General features: G+C 58.9%; 2 protein-coding genes across 3 annotated transcripts; one reads left to right on the top strand and one right to left on the bottom strand.

The window, feature by feature from the left end:
- The first annotated feature begins 9,707 nt into the window (after nt 1-9,707).
- Nucleotides 9,708-16,407, top strand: LOC104341687 (acidic leucine-rich nuclear phosphoprotein 32 family member B). 2 transcript variants are annotated; one of them, XM_086477469.1, is made up of 7 exons: nt 9,708-9,788; nt 12,441-12,590; nt 13,077-13,199; nt 14,199-14,397; nt 14,696-14,814; nt 15,252-15,306; nt 16,170-16,407. In XM_086477469.1, exons 1-7 carry the CDS (start codon nt 9,735-9,737, stop codon nt 16,256-16,258), a joined length of 789 nt encoding a protein of 262 aa, XP_086333595.1. In that variant the 5' UTR covers nt 9,708-9,734; the 3' UTR covers nt 16,259-16,407. The 2 variants fall into 2 exon arrangements, with proteins under 2 accessions (XP_086333595.1, XP_086333594.1); XM_086477468.1 differs by having other exon boundaries at nt 14,693-14,814.
- Nucleotides 16,408-20,740: 4,333 nt separating this feature from the next.
- ZNF414 (zinc finger protein 414) lies at nt 20,741-24,361 on the bottom strand. Its single transcript, XM_086477664.1, has 8 exons — nt 24,292-24,361; nt 23,817-23,918; nt 23,625-23,732; nt 23,270-23,375; nt 22,473-23,008; nt 22,026-22,076; nt 21,150-21,308; nt 20,741-20,817 (listed from the first exon to the last, which is right to left on the bottom strand). The coding sequence occupies exons 1-8, from the start codon at nt 24,359-24,361 to the stop codon at nt 20,741-20,743; spliced, it is 1,209 nt and encodes a 402-aa protein (XP_086333790.1).
- Nucleotides 24,362-27,302: the final 2,941 nt, after the last annotated feature.

Below are 27,302 nucleotides of genomic sequence, written 5' to 3'. Positions count from 1 at the left end.
CAGCAAACGTGAGTCAGAGCCCTGGGGTGGAAGGGTGAAATGATTTAGCTCCATTCCCACAGCGAGGCAGCGGGTGAGTCGGGAAGGGAACCCAGGCGTTTTGGCTCACTGATGCCTTCCTGCTTTGCTCTGCCTGTGTCCAGGAAGGCCCTGGAGCAGCCTGGATAGGCTCCATCCCGCTATCATGTCCTTTCCTTTTGGTACGTGACTTTAGCTCCAGGGCTGCCATTTCATGCTTTCAGACATAAAAACACGAGCAGGTGAATCTGGGAGCCTTGCTAACGCTGAGCAGTTAGATAATCCCCATCATTCACGGCTCTGCAGGGCAGGAATCATGTCCTCTGCTTGGTTTGGAAGCTGTTTAGCAAATTGTGGTCTGGAAGAAATAATAACAGCAGCAGGAGACATGCTAAAGCCGGATGTGCTTTACACAGCCAAATGAAAGCATTCGTCTCCATTGCTGCTGTATAGCCTACCGGGAGCAATGTACCCGTTCTTATTCACATCTGCAGAGCTGCAAATATCTGTGTTTCTTCACCAGGTAGAGCAGGGGCTCCAGGCAACCAAAAAGCACCAGTAGCAACAGCAAAGACAGATTGCACCCCTCACAAGGTGTGGCTTTAAAGTCTCAAACGTCTGAAACACCCACTCTTTACAACATCATGGCCCTGGTACTTGTGCAAGTCAGGCTCAGAGGAGAAGAGCACAAGCCTTGTCAGGCCCCAGAGGGCTGGTCTCAGGGTCCAAGAGCAATTCCTCACCAATCCATCATCATTGAGCAACCACCCAGGCACTCTATTATCTTTACTCCAGGCAGGATGCCATACCAGTCAACCCAATAGTCTTTGTCAATCTGACCACTCCATGCTTGTTTTGAAATACAGACAGGTTTAAAACAAATGCCTTAATTGCTAATAGTAGCAGCAATAACAGCAATAATTAAAGGAAGCTCTCCCAGTGCTGTCATCTGTCACATGCGCTTGTTGGTGCAGTTGTGTATGCGCTGCAGAAACTTTGGCTCATCCAGGAGCTGCTGGATGTGCAGGGGCTGAGCAGAGACTTTTCTCATTCTCCCCTTCTGGTAGACGAAAACATGAGCTATCTGAATCAGGAGAGAGAAAAATCACCTTATTCTTGGCAGTGCTGTGACAGCACAGCCAGGGCTCTCCCATTTAGCTGCAGGCCACAGGCACAGCGAGGGCTGCCTTGGGTCCCGGAAGGTTTTGAATTTAGCAGACACAGGGCAGGGAGGCACCTCTTGCCAAACCAAACCCCTGCATCTAGCAACTTTTCACCCTTCCTTACTTGCAGGAGTCTTGACTCTGAAGAGATGTGAAAATGGAAGGAAATGAAGAGAAAGTTCCCTTTTGCTTTGGCTGAGCCTGCAACTTTGCATCACAGCTGACGGAAGGTTGGCAACGCCTTGCGCCCGGGTAGATGTGTTTATCTAACGCTGCAATCCTTTCTCTGAGTGGCGCAAAGCTTTGGCAGGGGACAGTGATGGTTTGTGCAAGTCCTGCGAGAGACTTGAGAGCAGAGTCTGTGACAGGCCCTGGGAACCAAAGGCATCTTCATCCAGGGCTGTCTCTGCATACTTGGGAGGGAGACCCCCCAGCCCCTCTTTACTCTCTGCTTCCTGGTGGGCAGAAAGCAGGAGCCACTGTCCCTAGGAAGGGAGAAGCTTCATCTGGGTTCATGGTGAAGGGCTGGATAAACCCTGGGGAATTATTGCCTGTGTTAAAACTCTGTGAGCACATAAGAAGGCACACCACAGATTTGCCTCTGACCCTCAGTGGCAGTATTGGTCTGTTGGAAGGAATATAAGAAGGAAGGCAAGCGAGAAATAGTCCTGCCCCATCTTCTGATGGTCACTGACTTAATACTTCCTTAGCTGGAGGCCCTGGACCATCATGTTTAACCAGTCGGAACAAACCAGTCCTGCATATGTTTATCTCAAGCTTTTAAAGGCTATTTTTTGAGGTCATATCCTATGGCAACGAGGTCGAGTTTAATTAGGTGCTGGGTGAAAAGGTACCTCCTTTTGCCTATCTGCTGCCTGATGGCTGCATTGGGTGCCTTCAGCTGGGTCGCTTCTGGAGTGGGAAATCATGTGTAGTTGTTCCCTGCTCCTGTCCTCCAGGCCCCTTCTCTGCACCTCCCTGCAACCCCCCCATCCCACCCTGGTCGTTCCCTGTGCCTTGTCTAGTTTCCCATCTCTATTCAAAGAAACATGCCCACCCCAGATGCTTTGAGACCTTTATGCATTATTTTGACAACAGAAATTTGGTGCAAGTGCCTCCCGGGCAGACAAAAGGGGTTCTTATAACAAGGACATGGTGACACTAAGAAGCACCACTAGGAAAACCTCGTGGAACGGTTTGTCACCTGAAACAGCAAAGCCTGAGAAGGGCACAGAAATGCCCCAGCAGCCACAGAGCAGATCCGTCAGGGGTGTGTGCGGGGGCCATGTCCCGCTCTCTTCATTCTTGGTTTGGTGCCTGGGCTCTGACACCACGAGGAAAACCCTCTCCATCCTCCTGCAGCCACCACCCGGCACAGGCCTCCCTCTTATTTCTAAAAGCAGCTGAGATCCCCTTACAGCAGAGAGCATCCCTTGTGATTCAGACTCCAGCCCAACAGATAACAAGCAATGCTTGTGTCCTCCTGCGAGCGATGTAACAGCCGCTGTCTGTGTGCCCGTGCCCAGGCCGTGGTCTGAGCGCAGCTGCCTGCACAACAAAACACGTTCATGTCAAGACCACGCCGCTCTCCTGCAGATCCCCTTCTTGGTGGCCTTAGCGCAGAGCTGGATGCATCCCTGAAGGCGGCTCCCTCTCTGTGCACACTCCAGAGGAAGCTCCTGATGCCGTTTGCCAGGCTGTGCCAGTGCTGACCTGTTGGCAAGTGTGTGCCCTTCTGCTGGCGGCTGCCCCAGGAGCACTGCTGGCGGCCTCCAAACACGGGCAACCGATGGGCCAAACTCTGGGGAGAAGCTGGTTGGGAATGCGTCTTCCATTGCACATCCACCCCTTCCCACGCCGGCCCTCGCCAGCACAGGCATTTCCTTTATTCATTTAATAACTCCCCATTTCTTGACTGTGTTGTTCACTTTTTTAATTTCCAGCTTTTCCTGGGGACACAGAGGGACTAAAAACCATCTCTAAATAATAAAACCAACTAGTCCTGAGAGTTTAAGAGTCTGCAGGCAACTCAGAGGTAAAATAACCCCAGGTTGGTGCAATTCCCTTCCCGCTTGCATCAGGTATGAGTTTGGCTCCAAAATAGCTCTGAGGTATAAAGTCGGCCCTGCCTGCCTTTTCCCGATCTGGCTGCCTTGTCCCATCTCCGAAGGCACAAGGGGCCAACGCCGTGCCATCGTGCAGCCGCAGCCGGGGTGTGTGAGGCTGCAGCGTGTGCCGTCCGGCGTGGTGCGAAGGAGGGAGCCGGCGGGGCTCTCCCGTGCTTCGGTGGTGGAGCAGAGCTGTTTCCCAAGCTCAGCTGCGCCCTGAGCAGCACCCACCTGCGAGGGTTTCTGCCCACACCCTTTGCAGGGAGGGCGAGAGGGTTGCACAACGGCTGGTGATGGAGGAGGAGGAGGCTGCTCTGGGATCCCAGCCTCCAGGCTAGGTCCTTGCCTATCTCCCCAGCACAGCCCCGTTGTTGAAACTGGGAAACTGGGATGGGAACTGGGAGCCAGAGCCATCCCGTTTGCAGCGTGCCTCTCCCCATGGCACCTGTGGGACAAAGAGCAGAGTTTCCCAAATCCTATTTGAGTGTCTTGAAATCTCACTGCAGACAGTGAGCGGAGCACAGGGGCCCCCTTCATGCTCTGCCATTGCGGAGGTGGTGAGGAGAAACTCCAGTTCGTCCGGGGGTGCTCTTACTGTGGTGTGACTCCTGTGAGCAACCAGAATATTGGCACAAACTTCACAAATTAGGGCCAAGTGCAGCTCTGACTGAGTGGCCGTGTGACAACAAACTGAGCAACCTTGATTTTCCCTACCTGCTCACAGAAATCTGCCAGAGAAGACAAACAGATGGAGGAGCAGGATTTTTAAGCCCGGAAGCAGGAAGTTCTGCAGCATCAGAGCTGGGAGGTAGTGAGGTGTGTAAGCCCAGGCTAGAGAAGGGAAAGACCTCAGGGTTCACCTGTCGATGGCCACACTGCACAGAAGTGTCATGAACCGGCTGAGACCCGATACAGTTAAAGCCTAATCCAGGTGGCAGGAAAATGGTGCAGGGACAGGGATGCTGTGGGTCTTGGTGATATTCTGAAGGAGGAGGCAGGTGTTGGTTCAACCACGTATTTTTAAGATATAAACCAAAAAGTGGTGGCACTTGAGAATCCTGTGTGCAGATTTCATGCTGTTCGCTTGCATGTGTCATACGTTCTTCTGGACTGAAGTGTCTGCTGCAGTTTTGGGGGGGGATGAGGTGTGTTTGATGGGGTTCCCCGGAGGTGTCCATCCCGGCAGACACAGCATTACTCAACCCTAACATCAGGGGTGCATCTTGGGGCCTGAGGCACCTGAAGTCCATTTACCTGACGGTGAGCTTTTATAAGCTCTTCGGGACAGGTTCTCCCTGTGGTCTCTCTGGGTGTTGGCTCCTTTGCAGAGGAACCAAAGTCCTGCGGTAGTGAAAAGCAGAAACAGCCGTGATGGTGGTTCCTGGCGTTGTTACTGCTGGCTCCAGCTGAGCTGGGAGACATTGCAGAGTTGGGAAAACCAGCAATCATCCGCCACCCTCCTTCTTTTGTTAGTGAGTGTTGCAAACAGCCTGGGGGGTGCTGGGGCAGCTTGGAGGTGTTAACTCCTCGTGTGGGGTGAAGTGGGGACACTGCTTTCCCAAATCCCACCCTAGGTACATCCCCGCTGCTTCACTCTCTTCTCCCCGGGGCTGTAGCCAGACCCATTCCCACCCTGCATTTCCAAGGCACTGATTGCAATGGAAACGATGCTGAGTTCTCTGGTTGCTGGGAGAAGCTGGTCTGAAGGGCACTGGGTCTCCACAGGGTGATGGTGAATAAATACCTTTCCCGTTAGACGGCTCAGCTTCCCTATCGGAAAGTTTGAACAGTGATCTGCCAGGTGCCTCCAGATCTGCTTCGAGATAGGAGCTGGGTGTTGTTATATAGTTACGCTGCATGAAGGTGCCAGTATCCACAGCTAATTACTGCAGGGCAAAGCTAATTAATGCAGAGCAGAGAGAACAAGCCATCCTGGGCTGAGGAGCCCCTGGAAAGGGATAATGAACCCCACACTCAGAGAGTTCGAAGGAACCTGCCTGCGCCTGGGCGTTTCAGACCAGGTACAGACTGTCATGAGGGACAGGACACGGCAGGTAAATTCTGGGGAGAATGGTTGGGTTTTCTTTTTCAATCACTGACTGTGCTCGAACATGAAGGTGCAAACTGCACGACTTGCAAGGCCCTTGCTGCACAGAAAGCTCAAGGGAGACAAGCCGATGTCCCCGCCGTACAGTTAAGAGAAGCACCAAGAAAGGAGAAACACTGCAAATAAGAGAGAACAGTGACTTTATCTCACACTAGGGAAATACTGCGTGTAAACTGGAGTGCAGCCCCACACCTCTCTCTCTGCTTGGGCACTAATCCTGCGCGCTCTTGGAAAGACAGTGTTCAAGTCAGAGGCAAACCCAGGCACATCTCTCTGGAAGCGCCTCCTTCTCCCTGCTGCCGTTTGGGAGCCCCCAGACAACAACTCCTGTTTCAGGCACTCCTGCTGAGGGCCTGGAGGGAGGCTGGTGGCATCCAAAACCTTCGGGTACCTTCGTCTTGCCTCAAAACCCAAAAAGCTGCCTGGTAGTCGCACGTCCCATGGACAAGGGTTACAGAGCCCAGGCGGGAGGCACCAGCACTGGGGTTACCCCAAATCAGGACCCCTTTGCCCGGCTGCACCTCGGGGACTCCAGCCACGCTCAAGCTTTCCTTCTGCAGAGGTGTTTGCTCCCACTTTCCCACCACGGGTTCTCTCCTCAAGACCCTTCAGGGCTGGGCTCCGACCTCCGAGGAGCTCCGGCCGCCGCTCCCCGCATGGCCGGGGGGATGCTTCCCTCTGCCGGCACCGGAGCAGCTCTGCAGCGGGGAGAGCCGACGGGACACGGGCCAGCGGGAGAGGAGGTCCCCCGAGCTCCAGCACGTCAGGCCCTGCAAGTTTTAGATTCCCCCATTTCCACCAGCGAAACAAACAAACAAAAATCGTGGGAATTTCTTCTAAAGGCCACCGAGGTCTGAGTGAACCTCATTTGCCTCCTCCTTGGGGGGCCGTATGTGGGCACTGGTTGTTTTGGTCTCCCAGCAGATGCCTTATTGGCTTGTAAATCTTCGGTGATCACTTCTTCCAGCTACGGGAGATCACTGGATATCCCCAAACCGCCCTGAAGGTCTCTGGAGCAAGTCGCCTTTGGTGGACCAGCTCAGCCGTGCAGGGACCAGCTTGGGACTTGTGCAGCTCCTGGCTCCCACAGCAGAAGCTGGTTGCAGCTGAATTTGGTGCACCCATCACTCTCCAGCAGCTGGATCCCAGTATCTCCCAGCAGGGCCGGCTGCTGAGGACCTACAGCTGCCAGGAGATCCGGGGGGATCTTGTCCCTGTTTTGAGGGCAGGAAAGGACGGCGTGGTGAGGAGGTCGTTGTGGCACAGACAGCCCTAACGACCTGTTTATACAGGATTTGCTCTCAGGAGGCACTGGGCTAGGAACGAAGTAGTTAAAGCAGAGCAAAACGCAAGCAGATAATGTTGTGTTGTATAACAGATAGATAATACGTTATTCCGAGCATCTGTGCTCCAGCTTGTGCGAAAAGCTCCAGACCTGAATTTCAACCCGTGTCAGCGTTTACAGTCCAGCCTCCCAGTTGCCGTCACTTGCACAGTAAATTACCGGCTCCGCGTTAATCTGCCCAAACATAGAAAATCTCGATCAGTTTAAATGCATCTACCAGACATCAAATACCAGACGCAGCTTTAAAATCAATTCGGTGAAATCAGAGCAGGGTTTTGTAGTTTAAAACGAACATAAAGCTCAGCTCCCGAGGGAGGGCAGCCCACGGGAGGGGAGATAAAGCCACCCTGGGGCGGGAGGGGGTGGGGGGGAAGTATTGTTTTCTACAAAGAACAGGAAACGAGCCTCAAAGAGTACATGAAAGAGACCTTAAAACAAATGCAGATCAGCAAGGGAGGACCTCTCCGCTCATCTCCCAGCTGCTCTGCCCAGGGCAGCCTGCTGAAGCTGCTGCTGCAGCCGGCAGGGCGGGGGGGGGGGGGTCCCCTGGGGTGCCTCTTCCCTCCCGGGGAGGGCTCGGTGAAGCCGAAAAGGGCCAGACGAGCCTGGGTTCACCCTGCAAAGGAGGGACGCGGTGGTGGTTGGACTCGGTGGTCTTACAGTTGGACCCGATGGTGTTTGGGGAAAAACTTCTTTGCTCTGCGGGTGGCAGAGCACTGGAACAGGCTGCCCAGGGACCTCGTGGAGTCTCCTACTCTGGAGATATTCTGAACCCGCTTGTTCAACCAGCTCTGGGTGAACCTGCTTCAGCAGGGAGGGTTGGACTAGATGATCTCCAGAGGTCCCCTCCAGCCCCTACCGGTCCGTGATTCTGTGGTATGTTAAAGGTCTTTTCCAATCTAAACGATTCTACGTCCAGCTTGCTGCTTCACCAGTGGGGATGTGAATAACCCAGACAGGGCAGCAGGAGGATCCTCTGGGCCCTGCAGCCAGGCCCGTCACAGCGTGGGCTGCTCCCCCTGCTCCTTTAGTGCCCCCACCACACATCTTGTCCTCCCCAGCATCTGCCCACCTCCGTGCAGCCTCAGTGCTGGGTGTTTCAGGGTGAGATACTTAGGGGCGCACGGAGGAGAGGGGTGACTGGTGCGGTGGCCCGCGGGCTGCTCACTCCAGGGCAGAGCACCAGGAGCTCTCTGGGATGCAGCCGGGCTGGAGAAACTGAGCCACGGTCAGCGAGAGAGCTGGGGAGATGGCAGAGATGCAAAAAAAATGCACCAATGTTAAATGCAGTTTCTCTTCACGGCGGTGTCCCTTATCTGCTCTTGAAAAGAACCCCAGGTTTGGCCCCTTTGGAGCTTAAACCCCTCTGCTGAACATCGTCACTTCATTTTACTACTCCTAATAAAATAAGGTTCATGTTAGAGCCAACTGGCAAAAATTAACTGCAGTGTACCAGAAAGCCATTTCCTCCCATACAAGGCAAGCCAGTGGCCTGCTGCCAGCGGGGACAATGAGGGACTATGAGGCTGGTCCTGCGTGCCCTCGTGTTCCTGTTTACTTGGAGGCTTGGTCGTTGATCAGAGAGATTTCTCTGGATATTTTTTAAGGTAATTTTTAATGAAGTCATCGCCAGCAATGCCCACATCCTCCAGGAATCCTCCTACGCAGGGTCCCTGGGAATGGTGGCACCGTGTCGCAGTGGGGGACCTTCTCGAGCCCTATGCAGCGAGTCCTGCCAGCTCTGCTGCAGCCTTTAAGCATAGCTGGGCCCGACAGCACCGCCCGGGCCAGGCCATGAACCTCACGGGCTGTGGCCACCCTGCTAACCCTCGCCTCGCCCGGCTCCTGATGGCAGGAGTCCCGGCTCACGGCCAGGATTCCTGACCAGGGTGAGCCGTGGGCCTCTGTGGGCTGCCCGTTGGATGAGAGAAGGGAAAAATACCATCGTCACCCTCACAGTAACGAGGGAGTTCCCGCTGTTATCTCGTCCTTCCTTTAGCAGAAAGCCTGACCAACACCCTGGCTTTATCGGCCTCCCCAGCTGCGGCACAGCCGGCGGGCGTAGCCACAGCAGCAGCCGAAAGAGGAGGGCTGGGATGGCGTGGGGATGGGAACGTGGTGCTGGGGATGGGAAAGCAGTGCGTGGGGATGGAAACGTGGTGCTGGGGGTGGGAATGTGGTGCTGGGGATGGGAAAGCAGTGCTTGGGGATGGAAACGTGGTGCTGGGGATGGGAACGTGGTGCTGGGGATGGGAAAGCAGTGCGTGGGGATGGAAACGTGGTGCTGGGGATGGGAACGTGGTGCTGGGGATGGGAAAGCAGTGCGTGGGGATGGAAACGTGGTGCTGGGGATGGGAACGTGGTGCTGGGGATGGGAAAGCAGTGCGTGGGGATGGAAACGTGGTGCTGGGGGTGGGAATGTGGTGCTGGGGATGGGAAAGCAGTGCCTGGGGGTGGGAATGTGGTGCTGGGGATGGAAACGTGGTGCTCGGGGTGGGAATGTGGTCCCTGGGGGTGGCAACGTGGTGCTGGGGATAGAAATGTGGTGCCTGGGGTTGGGAACATGGCGCTTAAGGATGGGAACATGGCACTGGAGAAGGGACTGTGATGCCTGGGGATGGGACTGTGGCACTGGAGGTGGGAACGTGGCGGCTGGGGATGGGAACGTGGCGCTGGGGCCGGGCCCGTGGCACCGGGGCCACCCCCGGAGCGCGGCCTCGCCGGGACTCAGCGCTGCCGCGGGACGGGGCGGGGCGGGGCCGGCAGGGGGCGCTGCCGTGCGGGGGCGCGGCGCGGCGCGGCGCGGCGCTGCGCGCGGCCGGCAGGGGTCGCGGCGCGCGCCGCCTTTGTTGCCGTTGGCGCCTTCCTCTGCCGAGGCGGCGGCGGCGGCGGCGCGCGCGCGGGAGGCGGCGGGAGCGGGGCGGGGCGGCGGGAGCGGCGCGGCGCGGGGAGCTCGGGGCGGCGCGGCGGGCTCGGCTCGGGGCGGCGGGAGGATGGAGATGAAGAAGCGGTTGACGCTGGAGCTGCGCAACAAGAAGCCGGGCGAGGTACCGCGGCCGTAGAGAGCGGGGCGGGGGGACCGGGCCGGCACGTGCTGCGGGAGCGACGGGGGGGGGGAGGGCGGGCAGGCGGCTCGCGGGGTTCCCGCACGGCGGGGAGGGCGGAGGGGGAGTTGGGGGGGCGGTTGCGGGAGTGCGGAGCGCGGCGGCTCGGAGTCCTGTCGTGTCCGGCCCCCCCCCCCCCCCCGGCATGGCGGCGCGCACGTGCGCGGCGGGGCCCGGCCCGGGGCGGTGGCGGCGCGTCCCGACCCGTCCCGTCCCGCAGCGGGGGGCGTTGGGCGTAGCGGGGGGCGGGGGGGGGGAAGGGTGGCGGCCGGGCCTTCCCGGGGCCGAGCTGGTTTCTGCCGCGCGGGAGCCGCCCGAGCAAGGCCGGTGCGGCCCCGCGCAGCCATGGCGGCTCGGCCATGTTAGCGGCCGCCCGGGCCTGCCCCGGCCCGCCTCGCCGGGGCCTGGGCTCCCCGCGGGGCCTGCTCGGGCAGGGGGCGACGGGCCGTGCCGGGGGCTCCCCCTACCCCGCCCTGGGGCTCCGGGGGACCGCGCTGTCAGAGCTCGGCGGCCTCCTCGGCGCCGGGCGAGCACTGGGTGTCCCGGTGGGCAGCGGCGGTGCCAGGCCCGAGCGGGGCCTCCCCCTTCCCCCGGCGGCCCCCGTGGGGAGCTGGGTGCCGGGGTACGGGCACCGAAGAGCGGAGCTGCCGTTCCCCTTCGCCCGGGGAAGGCGTTGAGGCGGCAGCCGAGCCGGTCCCGCCGCCCGGGCCCCGCCGCTGCCGCCTGGCCTCAACTTGTCGCCTCCCGGCCAGGAGGTCCCGCCCGGCGGGGGAAGCGGAGCCGCCCGCTCCCCTCAGCGGGCAGCCGTGGGGCCAGGCCCGGGGCTTCACACCGTCTCGAAGCGTTTTTTGCTTCAGGCCTGCGCTCCCGGAGCCGGCTGGGCTTCGGAAAGGCGGCGGCCCCTTATCTGCGCCAGGCGCTGCCGCCTTGCAGTGAGATAGCTGGTGGCTGTCACCCGGCCTGGGGACACTTCGCCGTGCCCTGGCAGCGTGCGGCCGTGGGCAGCTTAAAATCGAGCGTGAGGAAGACGGCTTGTAAGTGGAGCTTTTGGTGGAGATTAAAGGCTCTTTGTGGATGGCAAAGGGATTTGCAGGACGAGAACGGTTTGAGGAGTGGAAGCGTCCCTCTGAGGCTGCACGCTGTGGGTCTCCTCTGGATTGACACCAGGAATTTGAGCGACTGACCCGCTGCAGAGGCGGGCAGGGTCAGGGCCTGCGTGCCCTGGGACCAGAGCCGGTGTGAGCCAGCGTTGCTGCTGGAAGAAGGCGTCCTGGCTGCTTCGTCCTGCTGCAGTGCTTGTTCTGTGACCCAGGGCAGGGCTGGCTCCGGGTTAAAGCTGGTCTCAACCAGGCTGGTTCATAACCTGGTGACGGTCAGGCTCACCTCTGTGCTCGCACCAGCAAAGCGACAGTGGCGGAGGGCTGGCTTTGGCCACCTTTACACCCACCCTCGGGTCAGTTGAAGGCTTGTCTGGGGTGTTGGGAGCAAAACGAGCTCAGCTACGAAACTCGTTGGCTGAACCTCTTTGCTGCTCAACTCAGAGCCCTGACCAGCGGTGCCTCCTCTGGAGTTTTAAGCGTTAATTCATTCAGAGCTTGTGCTGCGAACAGGGCACGGCAGCCTGCTGCCAGTAAGGCCAAGTGATTTTAAAATGACTCGCTGATAGTTGGTTGCTCTGAGCAAGAGAGGTAAAATGGGAGTGCTGCAAAGGAGGAATTTGGAGAGCATCACGAGCCTTCTGGCCAACGCTGATTTTCTGCGTCTTGCTGTGAAGAATATGTGGGGTAAAAGCAAGTTTTAGAAGTGTCCTGTGAGAGCTGGGCCTTGAGCCCTCACCTGCGCTTTGGGGGAGAGGGGGTGCCAGGTATGTTTACTCTCCAGGCGTTTAGTGCGGAGCAGTTCTGTGCTGGTGCTTCGTGGTCCTCACGCCAGAGAAGGGTTGATTTTTGCACTGAATTACTGGGTAGCGATGGCTTCTGTGTGTGTGGTCTGTGCTGGGCAACATACTAGATGCCGTCAGGGGTCCTGCGCTACGAGCCTGAGGTTGAGCTCATCTGCTTAGAGACCCACCTAGGCAGACATGTCACTTCTGCGTGGAGACTGTCACAGGGAAGCGAGTCCTCTGGAGGGAGGTTTTCCAGCACCCCAGTGGCGTGGGGGAGAAAGTTGAAGGAGACAAAGCCAGATGACCTTGTTTGGCCTCTTGTCAGTGAAGCCTGAAACTCTGAAAGCTTTTTGATGCCTTGTGCGTGAAATGTTTTGCTACGACCTCATGGTCCAGTCCCTTAAATACTTCTTCGTGGTGAAGCTGGGCCTTGGTTGGAGCCACAGGGTGTGGGGTGGTGCAGCGGTCGCACGTTGCATGGCCTGTGCTTAACGGATGGAGTCCTGACCATCGTGAGGGATTCTCACCTTGTGCCCTCGCCGCAGTTATTTGCCTTTGAGATCTTGAGTGTCCCTTAATGCGAGTAAGGAGGACCTTCAGACACACTTGCTGCTTTGAAGTGTCGATCACTGCCTGATGTCAGCTTGACAGAGTCGAGATGAGACCTAGCCCCAGGTATGATGACAGCTGCTGGGTGTCTCTGTTGGCAGGTGAAGGAGCTGGTTCTTGATAACTGCCGTTCGGACGATGGGAAGATCGTTGGTCTCTCCTCAGATTTTGAGAACCTGGAGTTCCTCAGCATGATCAACATCAACTTGCTGTCTGTCTCCAATCTCCCCAAACTCAACAAACTCCGGAAGGTGAGTCAGACCTGTAGTCCCATCTCCAGCAGTCCTTGCTCTGAGACTTCTGTTGTCCCTGGGGTCAGTTATTTTTCCTGTATTGGCCAGAAAAAGGCCGTTTGGTTTGGCTTTTTCCTCTGTAGCCTACAGTCTGAGCCAGTGAGAGAGGTTGTTTTTTAGCATGCCCCAAAATGCTTCTGAGCTTATTATACGTCTCGCATCCTTTCTCTCTTGCTTTTGCTGTGGTGCTACTGTCAGAAGCACAGTTTACCATCATGAATATTTTGGGGTTTAGAGCGTGTACCCCTGTGTCCCGCAGCAGGGAGGTGCGTTACCGCAGGAGAGGCGTTTCAGGTGAAAACTTGAACTGCTGCTCTGTAGCGTGGTCTTAACAAGCAAGGCCTGGAACTTGGGTGCTCCTTGCACTCCAATTGCCAGGGCGATTTTATTCCCCATGTTGGAAGCTGAGACACTTTGTGACCATGTGACGTTCCCTCCTGGCAGCTGGAGCTGAGTGATAACAGGATTTCTGGTGGCCTTGAAGTTCTAGCAGAGAGAACTCCTAACCTGACACACTTGAATCTAAGTGGCAACAAGATCAAAGACATCAATACCCTGGAGCCCTTGGTGAGTGGAAGGCTGTGCTGGAGTCTTAAGGGGTGACGTTTCCTTTGGGGAGCCCGTCTGTGCAGCAGAAGTCCAATGTCTTGGTAACTGTTCCAACAGCACTTCGTGGTTCTGATGGGAACAGATGAGTGGGTCCAGTTTGAGGCTGGGCTAATAGTTAATGGCTCCTCTGTCTGGAAAACCAGCAGCCAGTTGCTAAAAGAAGCGTGAGATTGGGCTGGATGAGTAAAACTGTGGATGCAGTGCTCAGTGTCCATCTGAGAAAGGACCGTTAATGGGTCGGATGCAGTCTGAGGTAGGTGGCACCTGGCGTGTCATGGAGATGAGTTCCTGGGCTGGGACCCCCTCGCCCTGGGTGCTGTCCCAGCGTGTGTTGCAGGGGGTTCCTGTTGCATCTGAGCTGTCCCAGAGAAGGCTCTGGCCTTGTGATCTGGACTCTGTAGCTGAAAGGTCTGATCTAGGGCTCATTAGCTGTTGCTTTTGGTCCCTCCATCCCCTCCAGAAAGAGCCTGAAACTGTTTTACTCCTCCTTTGCTTGGCCCGGTGCATGGTGCGATGGCCTGAGCGGGAGAGCTGCTGTGGCTGTGCCGGAAGGCACACGGGTGCAGTCTGCAGGTCTCCCCGGGTTGTGTTTCTGGGTGTTTTGCCTGATGTTTTGGGCAGGATGAGTCTGGCTCGGTGATTCCCCCTGCTGGGGGAGCTGGCCTTTCTGTGCTTGTTGCCCACCCTGTTCAGAAGGGAGTGAGATTTGCAAATGGTTTCACAGGGATCTGGCTCCGAGGAGAGGAAAGTAGGACAGAGGAGCTGAAAAGAAATAGTCTTTTCCTGCAGTTAGCAAGAGCAACACCTCCTCTCCATCTGAGGAGCACATGGTGCAAATAATGCATGCAAAGACACTTCTGTGCTAGATCTGGGTAGCAAACCAGCTGTCCTCTGGTGGCTGCCTGATCTTCAGACAGTGTCAGCTTGTGTATTGATCTAACAAATTGATCTTTGCAGAAAAAGTTGCCAAACCTCCACAGTCTGGACCTCTTCAACTGTGAGGTGACGATGCTCATCAACTACCGGGAGAGTGTGTTCACCCTTCTGCCCCAGCTCACCTACCTGGACGGATTTGATGCCGATGACCAGGAAGCCCCTGACTCAGACCCTGAAGCAGATGGGGATGGGCTGGAAGATGAGTATGAGAATGGGGAAGGTGAGGATTTTCTCCTCTTGGTTTTCTTGCCGGGGAACAAGCCCTTTTCCCCTTGTGCATAGTCAGGTTGCTAAATAAACGTTGATTATAACTTGCCACTGAAGTAGGGGCTGGCTGGGTAACGCCGCTCCCCCCTTTGGCAGGCTGGGTGAGCAGGCAGACGGGCAGCGAGGTGCCGGCGCTGTGCGCTTCCCGCCCGTTGCTCCCGCAGCACTGGGGCTGGAGGGACGAGTATCTTGCCTGGGATAGCGAGTATTTGGGAACCGTAACACTTACCTCCCTCTGCTTTCAATAGAAGGTGAGGAAGAGGATGATGACGACGAGGAAGATGATTTGGATGAAGAAGTCATTGATGACGAAGAAGATGAAGATGATGATCTGGAAGGTGAAGAGGAGGAGGACGGAGTAGACGATGAGGTGAGGCTTTCTGTCATTGCTCTAAACGTGCAGCACCACGGTGCTGTTTGGTGGCGCGTCTGTCGGCGCGTCTGTCCCTTCATCTGGTGACCCCCGTGACCAGACGTCACCGATGCCCCCGTGGGCGGATCTGAGGAGCGCTGCCGTGCTCTCTGCCTTCTCCCTTACACCTTTTGACTCGTGGTCTGCAGAGTTGGCCAGTTCAGACCTGCTTTATTGCTCACCCTGGTGCTTCCCGTGGCTTCAAGTGATGAAGCCGTACGGCCCCTGTGTGGGGCTGCGAGAAGCTGTTGAGGAACCGGCAGCTTCTGCCTGCTGGGCTTGTGCCTGCCGCCCTGGGGCCGGGGTAGGGCGGGAGCAGGAAGATGTTGCTGTGGAGTTACACCTCGCTCGTGGGGTTGTGGTTCTGGCTACAACGCGTCTTGTTTTGACTCCAGGAGGAAGACGAGGAGGAAGATGGTGAGGATGATGAAGAAGATGAGGCTGATGAGGGTGAGTCGGATCCTAACAAACCAAGTGCTTGCAAAAACTGTCTCAAGAGTCTCACGCGTTTGCTGGTTTTGTGGAGCTTCCCAAGCTCCGGTGCAGCGCTGCTGCTGCTGCTGTCGGCAGCTCTTCCCGGCCAGCAAGTGCGGCGTTTCTGCCTGCGGGCGCTGCTGGAGCTGTTGTTTCTGCCGGGGCTGACTGTTGAACAGTGGTTATAGCCAAAGGGCCGCACCGTCATGACAGGGAAACGGGTGTCAGTACCTCCTGATACCAACCCCGCTGGGTAAGTGCCAAATATTCAAGAGGCAAATGGCCTAGAGAGCCAATTTTAAGGAGCTTGAACTGATAGTCCGTGCAGGAGCAGGGCTTCTGTCACCGAAACGTGGTCGCAGCATGCATGAGGGAGTGGTTTTGGAGACATGTTCCTGTCCTCTTAGCTGTGGAGAGGAGGGTACACGTGAGCTTCTTGACTTGAGTCCAGACTGTTCTGGTTACAACCAACTGTAAACACCTGGATTAATGTTGACAGAATATAGTGGCTCCTGTGACTTCAGATGAGCTTGGTCAGAGGTGACTGAATTCTGCAGACGCTGCGTTTTTGGGGGTGCTCAGCCAAAAAAGCCCATTTTCAAGCAGCTGTTGAAATGTGGGATAACTTGGAGGGCACAGAAAATAGTTAATGCCTTGTGCTAGTCCAGGCTTTTCTGGGTGCCAGGAGAAGCTGGGCAGGGTGGTTCTCCGCTCTGTAATGGTGCCAGTCTAGTCTGTGCTTGTTCACCAGCAGGCTGTGGCTGACGCGGCTTGAAGCCACAGTTCAAATGCTGTTCCGCAAGACTGAGCCCAGCTTCACGCTTCACCTCTTTTTGCAGACCTTCCGCGAGGGGAAAAGAGAAAACGAAATCTAGAGGATGAAGGAGAGGAAGATCCAGAAGACGAAGAGGACGATGAGGATGACTGATCCGAGCGAGCCAATCAGTTTTACAGACTATGACTGTGCTTGTCTTAACCTCCCCGTTGTGTCTATGTGAGACTGTAAATCCCTGTCTCCCACTCCTCCCCCCTTTGTATGGCTGCAGCGTCCACAATATATTTTTTTAAGATGTAGAATACTGTAGGCATTCAGGGGAATCTTCCATACAAGGCTCACTCTCTCACAAGTATCTCATGACCAAAGGCTTTCTCCGTTTCTGTGGTTTGTGCAGCAGTTTGCAAAAAAAAAAAAAAAAAAAAAACAAACCCCAAAAAACACACAAAAAAAAAAAAAAAAGAAAAGAAAAAAATTCCTCCTAGGGTATCTTTCGTGTCTGAAATCAGCCTTGCCACACTGGACCCAGAGCTCCAGCTCGCCACCCTGCCTGCCAGCCGAGGAGGCGTGTTTGCTCTCCGCCCGCCCTCAGACCAACTTTCTGAAGACGCTTGAGCCACCTTGAGCAGTGGGTGCGAATCTGGTTCGTCTAAAATGGACTCCAAGCGAATGATCGCTGAGGTCTCTCTGATCAGAAATAATGGTGATGTGATCTCTGGAGATGCTTGAAGATACTTTAGTGCTGGGGATGCGGGGTGCCTGGGGTCTTGGGGGGGGGGGTGTGGGGTGGGGTGGGCTGCTTGCAAGACCTGGTACCTCTGGCGATGCACCTTGCAGTAGCCCTGCACTTGCTTTCCTATTTTATTTTCTTTTTTTATAAACTGGAATATTTTTCCTGGTGGCCACCTAATAGCTTTCACTTGGATGTCCGAGTAAGTCTAAGTTTTGCGGCCGTGAGCGCCTTTGCGGCGATGAGGCTTCTCGTCGCCCCGTAGCAGCCTCTGCCTTTCGGAAGAGATAGGAAATAGCAGGTGTGGGGATACTGCACTTCTGTCAAACTCCATTTCGCACTGTACAGAACACGTTCAACCAGTATCACTGTGATGCACCTAACTCGGCGTTCCCCGGGAGACCGTGTTAGCCTATATATTCTCAGGGTCCTTCTGCTAGCCAGTACCAGCTCTGGACAGTTGCCTCAGCGCTAGCCTGGTGTATGCATCCTCCTCCTCTTTCCTTTTCAGCGTGAAGAGAAGTGCATTGATCAGAAATCCAGCTCTCCCACTCGTGTTTATGCTCTGCGGGAGCACAGCCGGTGCCGCAGAGCCCCTGTCCCCCCCACCCTGCGGTGGCTGGAAGGAGGAAGGGGGGGGTTCAGCCAGGTGTAGCTCTCTGCTGGAGGGTCTCTGGCCCCCCCTTGCCCACCTTTCCTCTGCCTGGAGGTGTTCAGCCAGCACACCCGTTAGCTTCTGGGGGGAACTGGCCCCCTGGCATCCAAGGGATGGCAACTGCTCGGGGCTGGGTGCCGGAGAGCTGCGCTGGGGTGGGAGTAACTGCTGTTCCTCCTGCTGTTGAGGCTCTCCACGGGTGCAGACGCACTGGCACTTTGTGGCATTCCCGGTGGTTGCTCTGGGCAATCTGTCGGCACCCGGCGCTCGGAGGCGGCAGCAGCGGTTCCTTCGGAGGAGCGGGGTGTGTTGCAGCACATCCGAGTAGCTGTTGCTTTGTTCTGTTCTTGCTGTTGTCTCTTGCATTGTACAGTAGCTGTAACCATTCGGAGAAGAACTAGTCCTGTAAAATGCAAACTGAGTAACTTATAAATGTTAAAGGAATTTTTAAGAGAAATTTCAGAGCAGCAGTTACTTCTAATTTTTCCCTGCATTTTTAGCAGATTGTATGGATTTTATATTAGCCTAGTAACTGTCAGGTTTTGATTGGTCAGACTAGTCCCAGAAATAAGGATCTCCAGCCCTTTTGTATCTTTTGTTACAAAATTTGGATAAAACTTTTAATAAAGACTTCAGTTTTTAAAAATCCATTGCAATGAACATTGTCTTCGCTGCCTCTGCTCTAGGAGCGTCCCAGCTGCAGCCAGCCTGCAGGAACACTGGGTGGAAGTTCTGGGGCAGATTTTCTTGAATCTCTTCTGGCAGCGGTGACCATCCGGTGTCCCAGCATGGCCTGGTTTTGCTCCGAGCCCCAGCTGGGTGGATGCTCTGTAAGTGCTGGTGGGGCTGGTTTGGGCATGTCCGGGCTGCTTGTGGGGTGGGGATGGGGGCAGGGACTGAGTGGGGGCTCTGGGGGCTCTGGGATGGTGCAGACCATCCTGAGCCCTGGCACGAATATGTCTGCAGGACCTGCGTGGGGTAGTGCAGCCCTCGCTGTGCCGCTCTCTCTGCCTTCGGAGGTGGCTGTAGCTGGGCTCACAGAGCCAGGGAGAGGTTGGGGAAGGGTCCCGCTGCTCGGTTTTAGGGTGGGCACCTGCAGCGCCCTGGAGGAGGAAGCTGGGTGTTTGCGGTGTGAACGCAAGGCAGGGAGGAGGAACCCCACTGCAGGCTGGGCTGGGGGGGGTCAGGGCAGCTGCCTGTGCCTGCTGGGGCTGGAGGGGTCCAAGCTGCACCCGATGCCGCAGTGCTCCCCCCCTCGCTGGGGGCCAGAGGGGTCCCCTGGCCTTGCTGGGGCTGCGTGGTCCTGCTCTGGCTCTGTAATGAGTTGCTGCTCCATCAGGTCTCGGCAGCCAGGGGCTTCAGCTCAGGCTGTGCCCCTGCTCAGGGCCTGGGGGGAGGGGGGGGTGTGTGTGTGTCTGTGCTGGACCAGGGGTGGAGGGGCAGCCCCAGGCCCTGCGTGGCCCAGAGCTGGGAGGCAGAGCAGCGCCGCAGCCTCTCCCAGCCCTGCTCCTCGCCGCCAGCTCAGCGGGCTGCCGTGCCCCGGTGCTGCCCATGCAGCCCCCCCTGCCCGCCCTGACCTCTCCCTTGGGTGAGGGGCTCCCCCCCTTGCACATACAGCCTCGCTGACCCCTCCCCACCCAGCTGGGGGGCTGCGGGGGCTGTGTGGAGGCAGCCGGCACTGGAGCTGCAGCTCGGTGTGTCCAGCCCCATCTGTCTGTCCAGCTGGCTCCCGGCTCCCTCTGGTTTCTCTGTCCTCGTCATCCTCATCATCCTCACCCAGGGCAGATGCTGCTTCTGGCCAGTGACTCTCCTGGGACACAGTCTCCAGTGCTGAACTGGGGGAAGGCGCCGTGGCGAGGCCGCCCAGCACAGGGGTGCAGGCAGGAGTGACCCAGGGTGGTCCGCGATGCTGCTCGCCCACGGGCAGGGATTGAGCAGGAGGAAGGCACGTCCACCCCAGCCAGGCTGCCTTGGGACCCCTCTGGAGCCCCTGTCATGGGGCAGAGCTGCAGACACTGGGGCTTGCCTCTGTGCCCCCCTCTGCTTGCGGTACTCACAGCAGGGCTGGGCAGGGGAGGTGGGAGGGTGAAACCCCTGACCCCCACCCCAGGACCTGTGTTCTGGGGTGAACGTGCCTGGGAAATGGGCAGCTCCAGGGGGGAGAGCCAGGGCTGAGCTGGGGTGGTGGTGGGGGAACCGACACCAATTCCCCTGGGGTTTGTGTCCCCTCCCGGGGCTGGCGGCAGCACCCAATCCTGGGGTGCAGAGCAGTGGGGTGCTGGTGCTCCCAGCCCTCGCTCCGGCAGCGGCTGGCGCCCGGCCAGAGGCAGCGTGGGCACCGGCATGCGGCGGCACGCCTTCGCTCAAACCAGTTTGGAGCAAACTTTTCACCTCACTGGGATGGGGCTGGCCCCTGTGGAGGCAAAGTGGGACACGGGGAGCCCCGGGGTGAGAAGATGCAGCCGCCCAGCTCCCATTGGGGGTGCGGGGGTGTGTGTGTGCAGCCCCCAGGGCTGGGGACAGGGCACAGAGGAGCTGTTGGGGTGGAGCAGGGGCCCTGTTCCCATCGGTGCTGTGTGGCCTCCTGGCACCTCTGCCTGTGGTGGGGTTGGGACAGGCACTGAGGCTGGCTGGGTGCTGAGGTCCTGCCCTCGTTTGGGTGCCCAGTCTGGGTACTGGGGTGCAGCTGGCAGAGGCTCCAACACTGCTTCTCAGGAGTCCGTCATGGTTTGGGATGTGTTGACACACAGTCTGCATTTTCCCCCCCCTCCCCCATCTGCCCCCTCCTTTGGGTCGGGGGCATCCTTAGGGGTGGCACTGCTCCCCCATCACCCCTCCCCAGCACCACTGGGACTGACAGAGGCTCTCCTGGCCACCGCTCCTGTACAATTCCCATTTATTATTTCAAGATCTCATTCCAAAGAAGTCCACTATCTCCTGAGCAACCTACCGGGCTCCCCCCAGAGCCCCTGGAGCTGAAGCAACAAAAACTTTAGGGGAGGGAGACGTAGGGTTCCGGGTACTTAGGGTTTCCAAAAACAAAACGGAGGACACAAATTTGAGAGAGAGAAAAAAAAAAACACCTGTCCCTCAGCTACCCCGTGCCGGGGCTGGAGGACGCTCCCGGTACCCAGGAAGGGGTCCCTCTCCCAGTGCAGTGGCACGGGGCTGTGCGGTGCCCCCCTGCCCAGCTGGGGGGGGTGGGAAGGGATGGGGAGGCGCAGGAGCAGTCCCGTGGGAGCCAGGGCCATCAGAGCTGGGAGTACAGGGAGTTCTCCATCTCCGGCGTCAGCTTGGCATGGAAGGAGGTGAGGCCCACGCCGAAATCTGGAGGGAGAGGGAAGAAGGCTGTCAGCACTGCGGCCCAGCCCTTCGCACCCTGGCTCCCGCAGGAGCCGGCTCAGGGGTTAGTGCCTGGCAGCGGCGGGGGGTGTGTGTGTGTGGGGGGGGTGTGTGTGTGTGTGTGTGTGTATGGACACCACCCCCCGGGCATTGCTGGAGGCTGGGGAGCCAGGAGCTGGACCCCCATGCCCACCCCAGCAGCCCATCACCCCCCAGCCAGGCCAGGGGGAGCCGGGTACACATTCATGCGGGACAGGTTGAGCCCACTCCCCATCAGTCGGGGTCCCTCCTGCTGTCCGCCCCCCTCACGTCCGTACCCATCTCTGTGTCCAGGCGCCCGGGCGGCGGGGGGTTCTTGCGGTGGTCCTCGATGTGGAGGGTCATCTCCTCCCGCGAGGCGGTGGAGTAGGGGCACTGCATGCAGGTGTAGCGGCCCCGCGTGTGCTCCCACACGATGCGGCTGTTGGAGGAGTGCCCTGCAAGGACGGGCGAGGAGGGAAGCAGAATGCTCACCCACCGGCCCCCCGCTCCCCCCCGCCACGGCTGGGGTGTGGGGGCTGTGCCCAGGAGCACCCCCCCGCCGGTGGGAGCCATGCGAAGCGGCAGCGCAGGGTACAGGGCAGGCAGCCCTGGGTGCTGGGTGCTGCGGGGCTCAGATCGGTGGGTGCTATTGGGGGGGGGGCAGGAGCCCCCCCCCCCCTCTCCAAGCCCCACATGCACAGAGGTCCCCCTCCCAAGGGAGGAACCCCAAATCTAGGAGCAGGGAGCGAGGCTGTGCCCCCCAGCCCCGACCTCCCTTTGCCTGGCACCTCTCCGCACCCCACGGAGCAAAGCGCAGCGGCTGGGGTGACCTGGGCGGGGTGACAACTCAAGCCCCAGCAGCTGCTGCAGCTCCTTCTCCTGCTGCTTCTGCCCTCGGGTGCTGGAGAAACCAGGCTGGGCTGTTCCCGGGGCTGGAGGGGGGGGGACACGCAGCCAGCGACCCCCCCCACCCCGCCTCCCAGCCTACCTGGGCAGCATCGCCTCTCCGCATGGCTCCCAAAACCGAGGGAGCCTGCCCTCCCCCTTTGCTCTCCGGGGAGCAGCACGGTGCCCCGTGGAGCCTCTCCCATCCCCTGTGGGCCCTCCCCACCACCCACCACCCCCTCCCCAGTGACAGAAAGCAGCCCCCAACCAGTAGGTGCCAAACTAACCTGGAGTCACTCCTGAGCCAAAGCATGGGAGGAGTGGGCTGACACTCACACCTGCGGAGGGAATCGAGGGGCAAGACAAGCATTAGGTCTTCCCCTCCCTGGGGGGGGGACATGTGGGAGGGCAGGCCTGGCCTGGCCCCCCGCCTCGCACCCCCAGCACGCCGGGGAGCAGCAGGGCTGGGAAAATTTGGAGGCTTGTTTTTCGGTGGTTGCTGGTGCGTTCTCCAATTGAGCATCCCTGCAGGTGGGATGGAGGGGGGGGGGGAGGCGCAGAGGTGGGATAGGGCTGGGGGCGGGGGCGGGGGGGGGGGGGCGGGGGCCAGGGTGGCCCCGCATGGGGCCGGGAGGAGGGAAATCCTCGGCTGGCCGACGGTGGGTCCTCCTCCGGGAGCTGCTGGTCAAGGTGGGAGCAGAAGAAGCTTTGCCCGAACGGCCCCGCACGCTCACCTTGGCTTTTCTTCCAGACGGCGTTGGAGACGGGGGGGCCGTGGCCCGGCACGTAGGGCCGGAGGCGATGCTGCGCCGGGGGCTGGGGCAAGCTGTAGGGCGAAGGGTGCACGTAGGACAGGAATGGCCCCGGCACCGAGGAAGGGGGTGGCCCCGAGAACCGAGTCAAGGACGACGGGCCGAAAAGACTGGGCTCCAGCAGCGGGAAGGGGTGGGGGGCCGGCGAGACCAACGGCAGCGCCTCCATCGAGCCGGGCAGCTCGGGGAGGCTGGTGGGGAGCGTGGCGGGGGCCACCGGGGCAGTGTCCGCGCCGGGGAGGATGGCTTCTTTCTCCGGGGGCCGGATAACGCTCGGGAGCTTGGGGAGCCCCTCGGGTGGCTTGGCCGGGGGTTCCTTCTCCAGGGCCGAGGTAGCAGGCAGGATGGGCTTGTCAGCTTTGGGGGGTGGCGCGGGGCTGCTGGCGCTGTCGGAGCAGACGTGTAGGTGCTTGAAGAGGGAGCGGTGCGTCCGGAAGCGCAGCATGCAGTTCTCACACCTGCGGGACCGGGGAGGCACCATCAGCGGGGTTGCTCCCCTCTGCATCGCCACCCGCCACCCCAACCCCGGGGTTTGCCGCTGAGATGCGGAGAGGAGGCGGGGGGGGTGGTGGTGGTGGTGGTTTGCAAAGGTGGGAGCCCGAGTGCTCGGGGCCGTTTGGGAGCTGCTGGGTGCCCCCAGATAGGACAGGCCGTGGGGAGGTGTCTGCAGGGTGGTGGCAAGGTGGCACGGGATGGGGACGGGGACCAGTGGGACTCACTTGAAGTAGCGGTTTGGCTTGTAGTGCACCTTCATGTGGGCCATGAGGTCCTGCATGCTGGGGAACGTCTCTGTGCAGCCCAGCGTGGGGCAATGGAAGGTTTTGCCTGAGCAAAGAAATAGGGCAGAGATTCAGCGACAGCCCAGCTTGCACTGCAACCCCCGGGGCTTGGGGCAGCCCCACCGGTGGGTCTCCAGCACTTCCCATGGTCTTCCCACCCCCATCCAGTGCTGTGCGGCATCTCCCGGAGGTACAGGCACCACCACCAGCGCTGCCTCAGCTTCAAGCTCTGCTTTGCCACCTCCCAGCCAGAAAAAGGGCACCCTAGAGCCATGCAGGGTGTCCTGGGCCTTACCCTCAAGGGACTGCGTGGGTCTGTAGTGGACCTTCAGGTGGTCCATCAGCTCCTGCATGCTGGGGAAGGCCAGTTTGCAGCCGTAGCTCGAGCACTGGTAGTGCTTCCCTGGAACGAGATGGATCCATTGGCCTCGTCCCTGCCCCAGCCGTTGCTGTCACCTCCCTGGGGCAGGGCTGGGGCTCGGCTCACCTGGGACAGGTCTGCGCTTCAGCGGCCGCAGGTCTTGGCCTGGGGTCCCTCCGCTCCCCGCCACTGGCATCGGGCCGCCGGGCAGAGCCGCTTCGCTGCAACCTGCCGGGGGCAGAGACAAGCCTCAGCCCCTGCCTAAACCACCTCCCTCTTTGCCCTCCTTTACAAACAGGGGCTGGGGGAATTGTGGGGGCGTCCCTGGCTTGGAAAGGCCTGGAGAGGCAGGAGCCCTCCAGGGTGGTTAGAGTCAGGAGGGTCTTTGCTCCAGAAAAAGCTGCTGGTGTGAAGGCAAAGCCTGCCGGTGTCTTGAACATGCCACAGGCACACCCTTGCACACCCTCAGGGTGCTCCCCGCCACCCCTCTGGGGTGGGATTTGGCCAAAGGGACCTCCCAGCAACAGGAGTAACAGCTTCTCCCCCACCCCATCCTGCCCTGACTCCCCCCACCAACCCTCCCGTGGCACAAGGGACTCACCTGCCCCCTCTCCGGCGTATTTACCCCCCAGGGAGAAGGTGGGCACAGCCTCGTCCTTCTCCGTCTTCATGGCCTGGCCGGCGGTGGGCACGGGGCGAGGCACACGCCGCCGCCGGCGTCTTCTCCCGGCGATGCTACACCGAGCGCGAGGGCGAGAGGTTAAATGCCGGCATGGAGCGATGGCGACTGCCTCCTCCTGGGTGCCCCGTGGCTGTGGGACTGACACCACCCCCACCCCCGCCTGGGGACCTCCAGGGACAATCTGGCCGGAGATCCCAGCTTCCCAGGGACTTTGCAGCATCTCTGTGGGGCAGACGGGCTGCAAAGGCAGCACTTCACCCCGGGGGGGCTTTCTGTGTGCCCCCGCCATGGGGAGCAGCCACTGGGCTCTGAAGCCAGAGCTGTCACCATCCCTTCTCGCTTCCCTTCCCCGCTAGGAGTGGTCCATAAAGCCCCCAAAAGGTGTCGCCCCCTCCAGCTGCCATCAGGCACAGCCTGCCCCACGCTTCACCAGACTCCTGCTTTGTGGGAAGGTCCAGCCCACAGCACCTATAGTCAAAAATCCCCCCCAAAACCACAGGACTCCCCACCCCACCAGGCGATGCAGCCCTGGCACCGCTGAAGCAGCGATCGCAGGAGCTGCTCCAGCCTCTCTTGCTCCTGGCTGGGCTGGTGGCGGGGGTCTGGCTGGATGCTCCCCCCACCTGCAGCTTCCAAGGGTTTTCCAGCCAAGAGGAGCAGCAGGTCCCAACGCTGATGGGCACATGGGGACGGTTCTTTCACACAAGCTACATCAGATGGTCCCCAAATTTAATCAGCTTGGCCTCACGGAGCCTCGGCATCAGACAGGCAAAAGCCAAATGCTAACTCCCAGCAAAAATCATCCGAAAAGTCCCTCACTTTGGAAGACTTCTCAATAGTCTTTGTCAAAATTAAAAAGAAAATAGTAACAATAATAATTATAACAACAATAATAAAAAATAATCAGCGCTGGGGCTGCAGGGTGGCTGCAACGTGCCCATCTGCAGCCGGTTGGAGGGTTCACGTTTCCCCAGGAGCTCAGTGACTCCCAAAGCAAATGTCCCTGGGGAACCTCCCTGGGGTGCTGGGTGCAAGGAGCTGCACCCATGTCCATCCCAGCCCTCCTGGCCTTCCTGGACCTGCCCGTTGGCATCAGCTCAAGAAGCATTTTCCCAGCTTCTCGCTCCAGCCCGGCTCCCGGCCGGTGGCGCACAGCAGGGCTTAGCCTGGCAAAGTCGGGCTCAGCGGCTGCTCCTGCAGCAACCAGCGGTGCTGGGATGGCCACCCTTGGGGCAATAAATCGGGGGAGGGGGGGAGGAATCCATGTGGGATTATTTCTCCTGCTGCCCCCAGGGTTGTGGCTTTGTTTGGGGGTTCCATTGCTTTTTGTGGGGGTGGTGTTTTCCCAGCTAGCCAGGATGCAACCTGCACCGAGGGCAGGACTGGCTGGAGGGTGGGTCAGCCCTGGAGCGGGGGGCTTTGGGGCAGGGCCAGGGGCAGATTGTGTCCCTGGAGGGGTTGGTTTGCTCGCTCTGCACGAAGAGGCACAGCCACGTCGAAAGTTCATGGCAGCTTTGACGGAGCTTTGTTTTATCAGGACGGGGAAATGCAGGTTTTGTTGGAAAAAAAGGTCTCGGGAATCTTCTCTTGAGGGAGAAAGCATGAAAAGGGTCAAGGCAGGACTACGTCTTCCTGCTCAGCCCCTTGTGCAAGCGTCTGGGCGGCACCACCACGTTTCGGTGGCCTGAAGCAGAGGAGCTTTGGTGCTGCCGGAGCGTTGCCTGGTGGCACGAGTCCTCGAGACCGTAGTGAACCTCCCCTAGGTCCCCACTTCCCTGCTGGAAACCCCTCAACGCCACTGCCCATCCCCAGGGCCTGCTGGCAGTCCCCTGGGGACCGATGGCCTCCAGATGAGGCCGCAAGGGAGGAGGACGCCCGCACTCACTGCACCAAGAGCTCAGCTGGAGCACAGGCCATTTTTTTCAAGAAATCACAAAATTCTGCCTCGGCAGCATCGCAGCCGGGCTGTCAGCTCCCAGCACTCCAGGGTCGAACCCAGCAGCACCTTCGGATGTTACAGCTCATGCTGAAACCTCCCTCCTCTCCCTCTCGGATGCACTGCCTGCTGCTGCTCTCTGTTCCCCAGTTGCAGTCGGTACCCCAGTGACGCGTTTTAAGCTGATTTTTTTCTCTGGAAAAGCAGGGAAAATGCCTCTTGAGCAGATGTTAACGGACAGGTCCGGCGAGGGCAGGCGGGAGGGATGCAGGCACACCTCGTTGCAGCCAGCACGCCTGCACCCGGTTTGCAGCCCCACCAACGTCCCACCTGCTCAACACAGGTGCATTTTTGGCAGCGGACACGACAGCAGCACCGCAGCTCGGCCGAGGCCCCGGTTTTTGGGGAGCCGGTGGCACCTGTGTCATTTTGCTGTCACACAGAATGGCATCCAGCGTTTTTTGTTCCCCAGGACCCTCCGTTCTGCAACCCTGAGCACGATGCTCCGGCCCAGGGGCTGCTGACCTGCCCCCATCCCCACCCCCAGTGACCCGACGTGGTCACCGGAGATGTGACTGCCCCAGCGCCGGTGCAAACCCTGCCCAGGAAACCCCGACCTCGGAGCTACCGTAAATTCAGTGTCGCTTTTCGCAGGGTTTTCCTGCCGCAGGTTCTGTCTCCCTGAAAACCTGCTGGCACCAAACTCCCTCGCTCCAGCCTCTGCGGTGAATGGGGACTCCGGAAAAATCCTTTCAGGGGGCTGTCAGCACCGGGGGTGAGCAGGAGGGTTTGCAGCTAACTGGTCACCCAGAGCAGCCTCTGTGCTGATTCAGTTAATAATTAATACAGCTCATCTCCCTCAAACGAACCAGGGGATTTATACTTATCGCCAAGCACAGCCGACTTTAACAAACCCACCCCGGGAGGATAAATGGGACAAATAATCCTATTTGAGCACCTCTGCGTGGTCTACGGCCAGAGGTTGCAGAGGCTT

Source organism: Leptosomus discolor, chromosome 24 (genome assembly GCF_034619465.1).
Source record: "Leptosomus discolor isolate bLepDis1 chromosome 24, bLepDis1.hap2, whole genome shotgun sequence".
Taxonomy (NCBI): Eukaryota; Metazoa; Chordata; class Aves; order Leptosomiformes; family Leptosomidae; genus Leptosomus; species Leptosomus discolor.
Note: the sequence above shows the minus strand (reverse complement) of the source record. Positions and strands in the feature narration are given on the sequence as shown.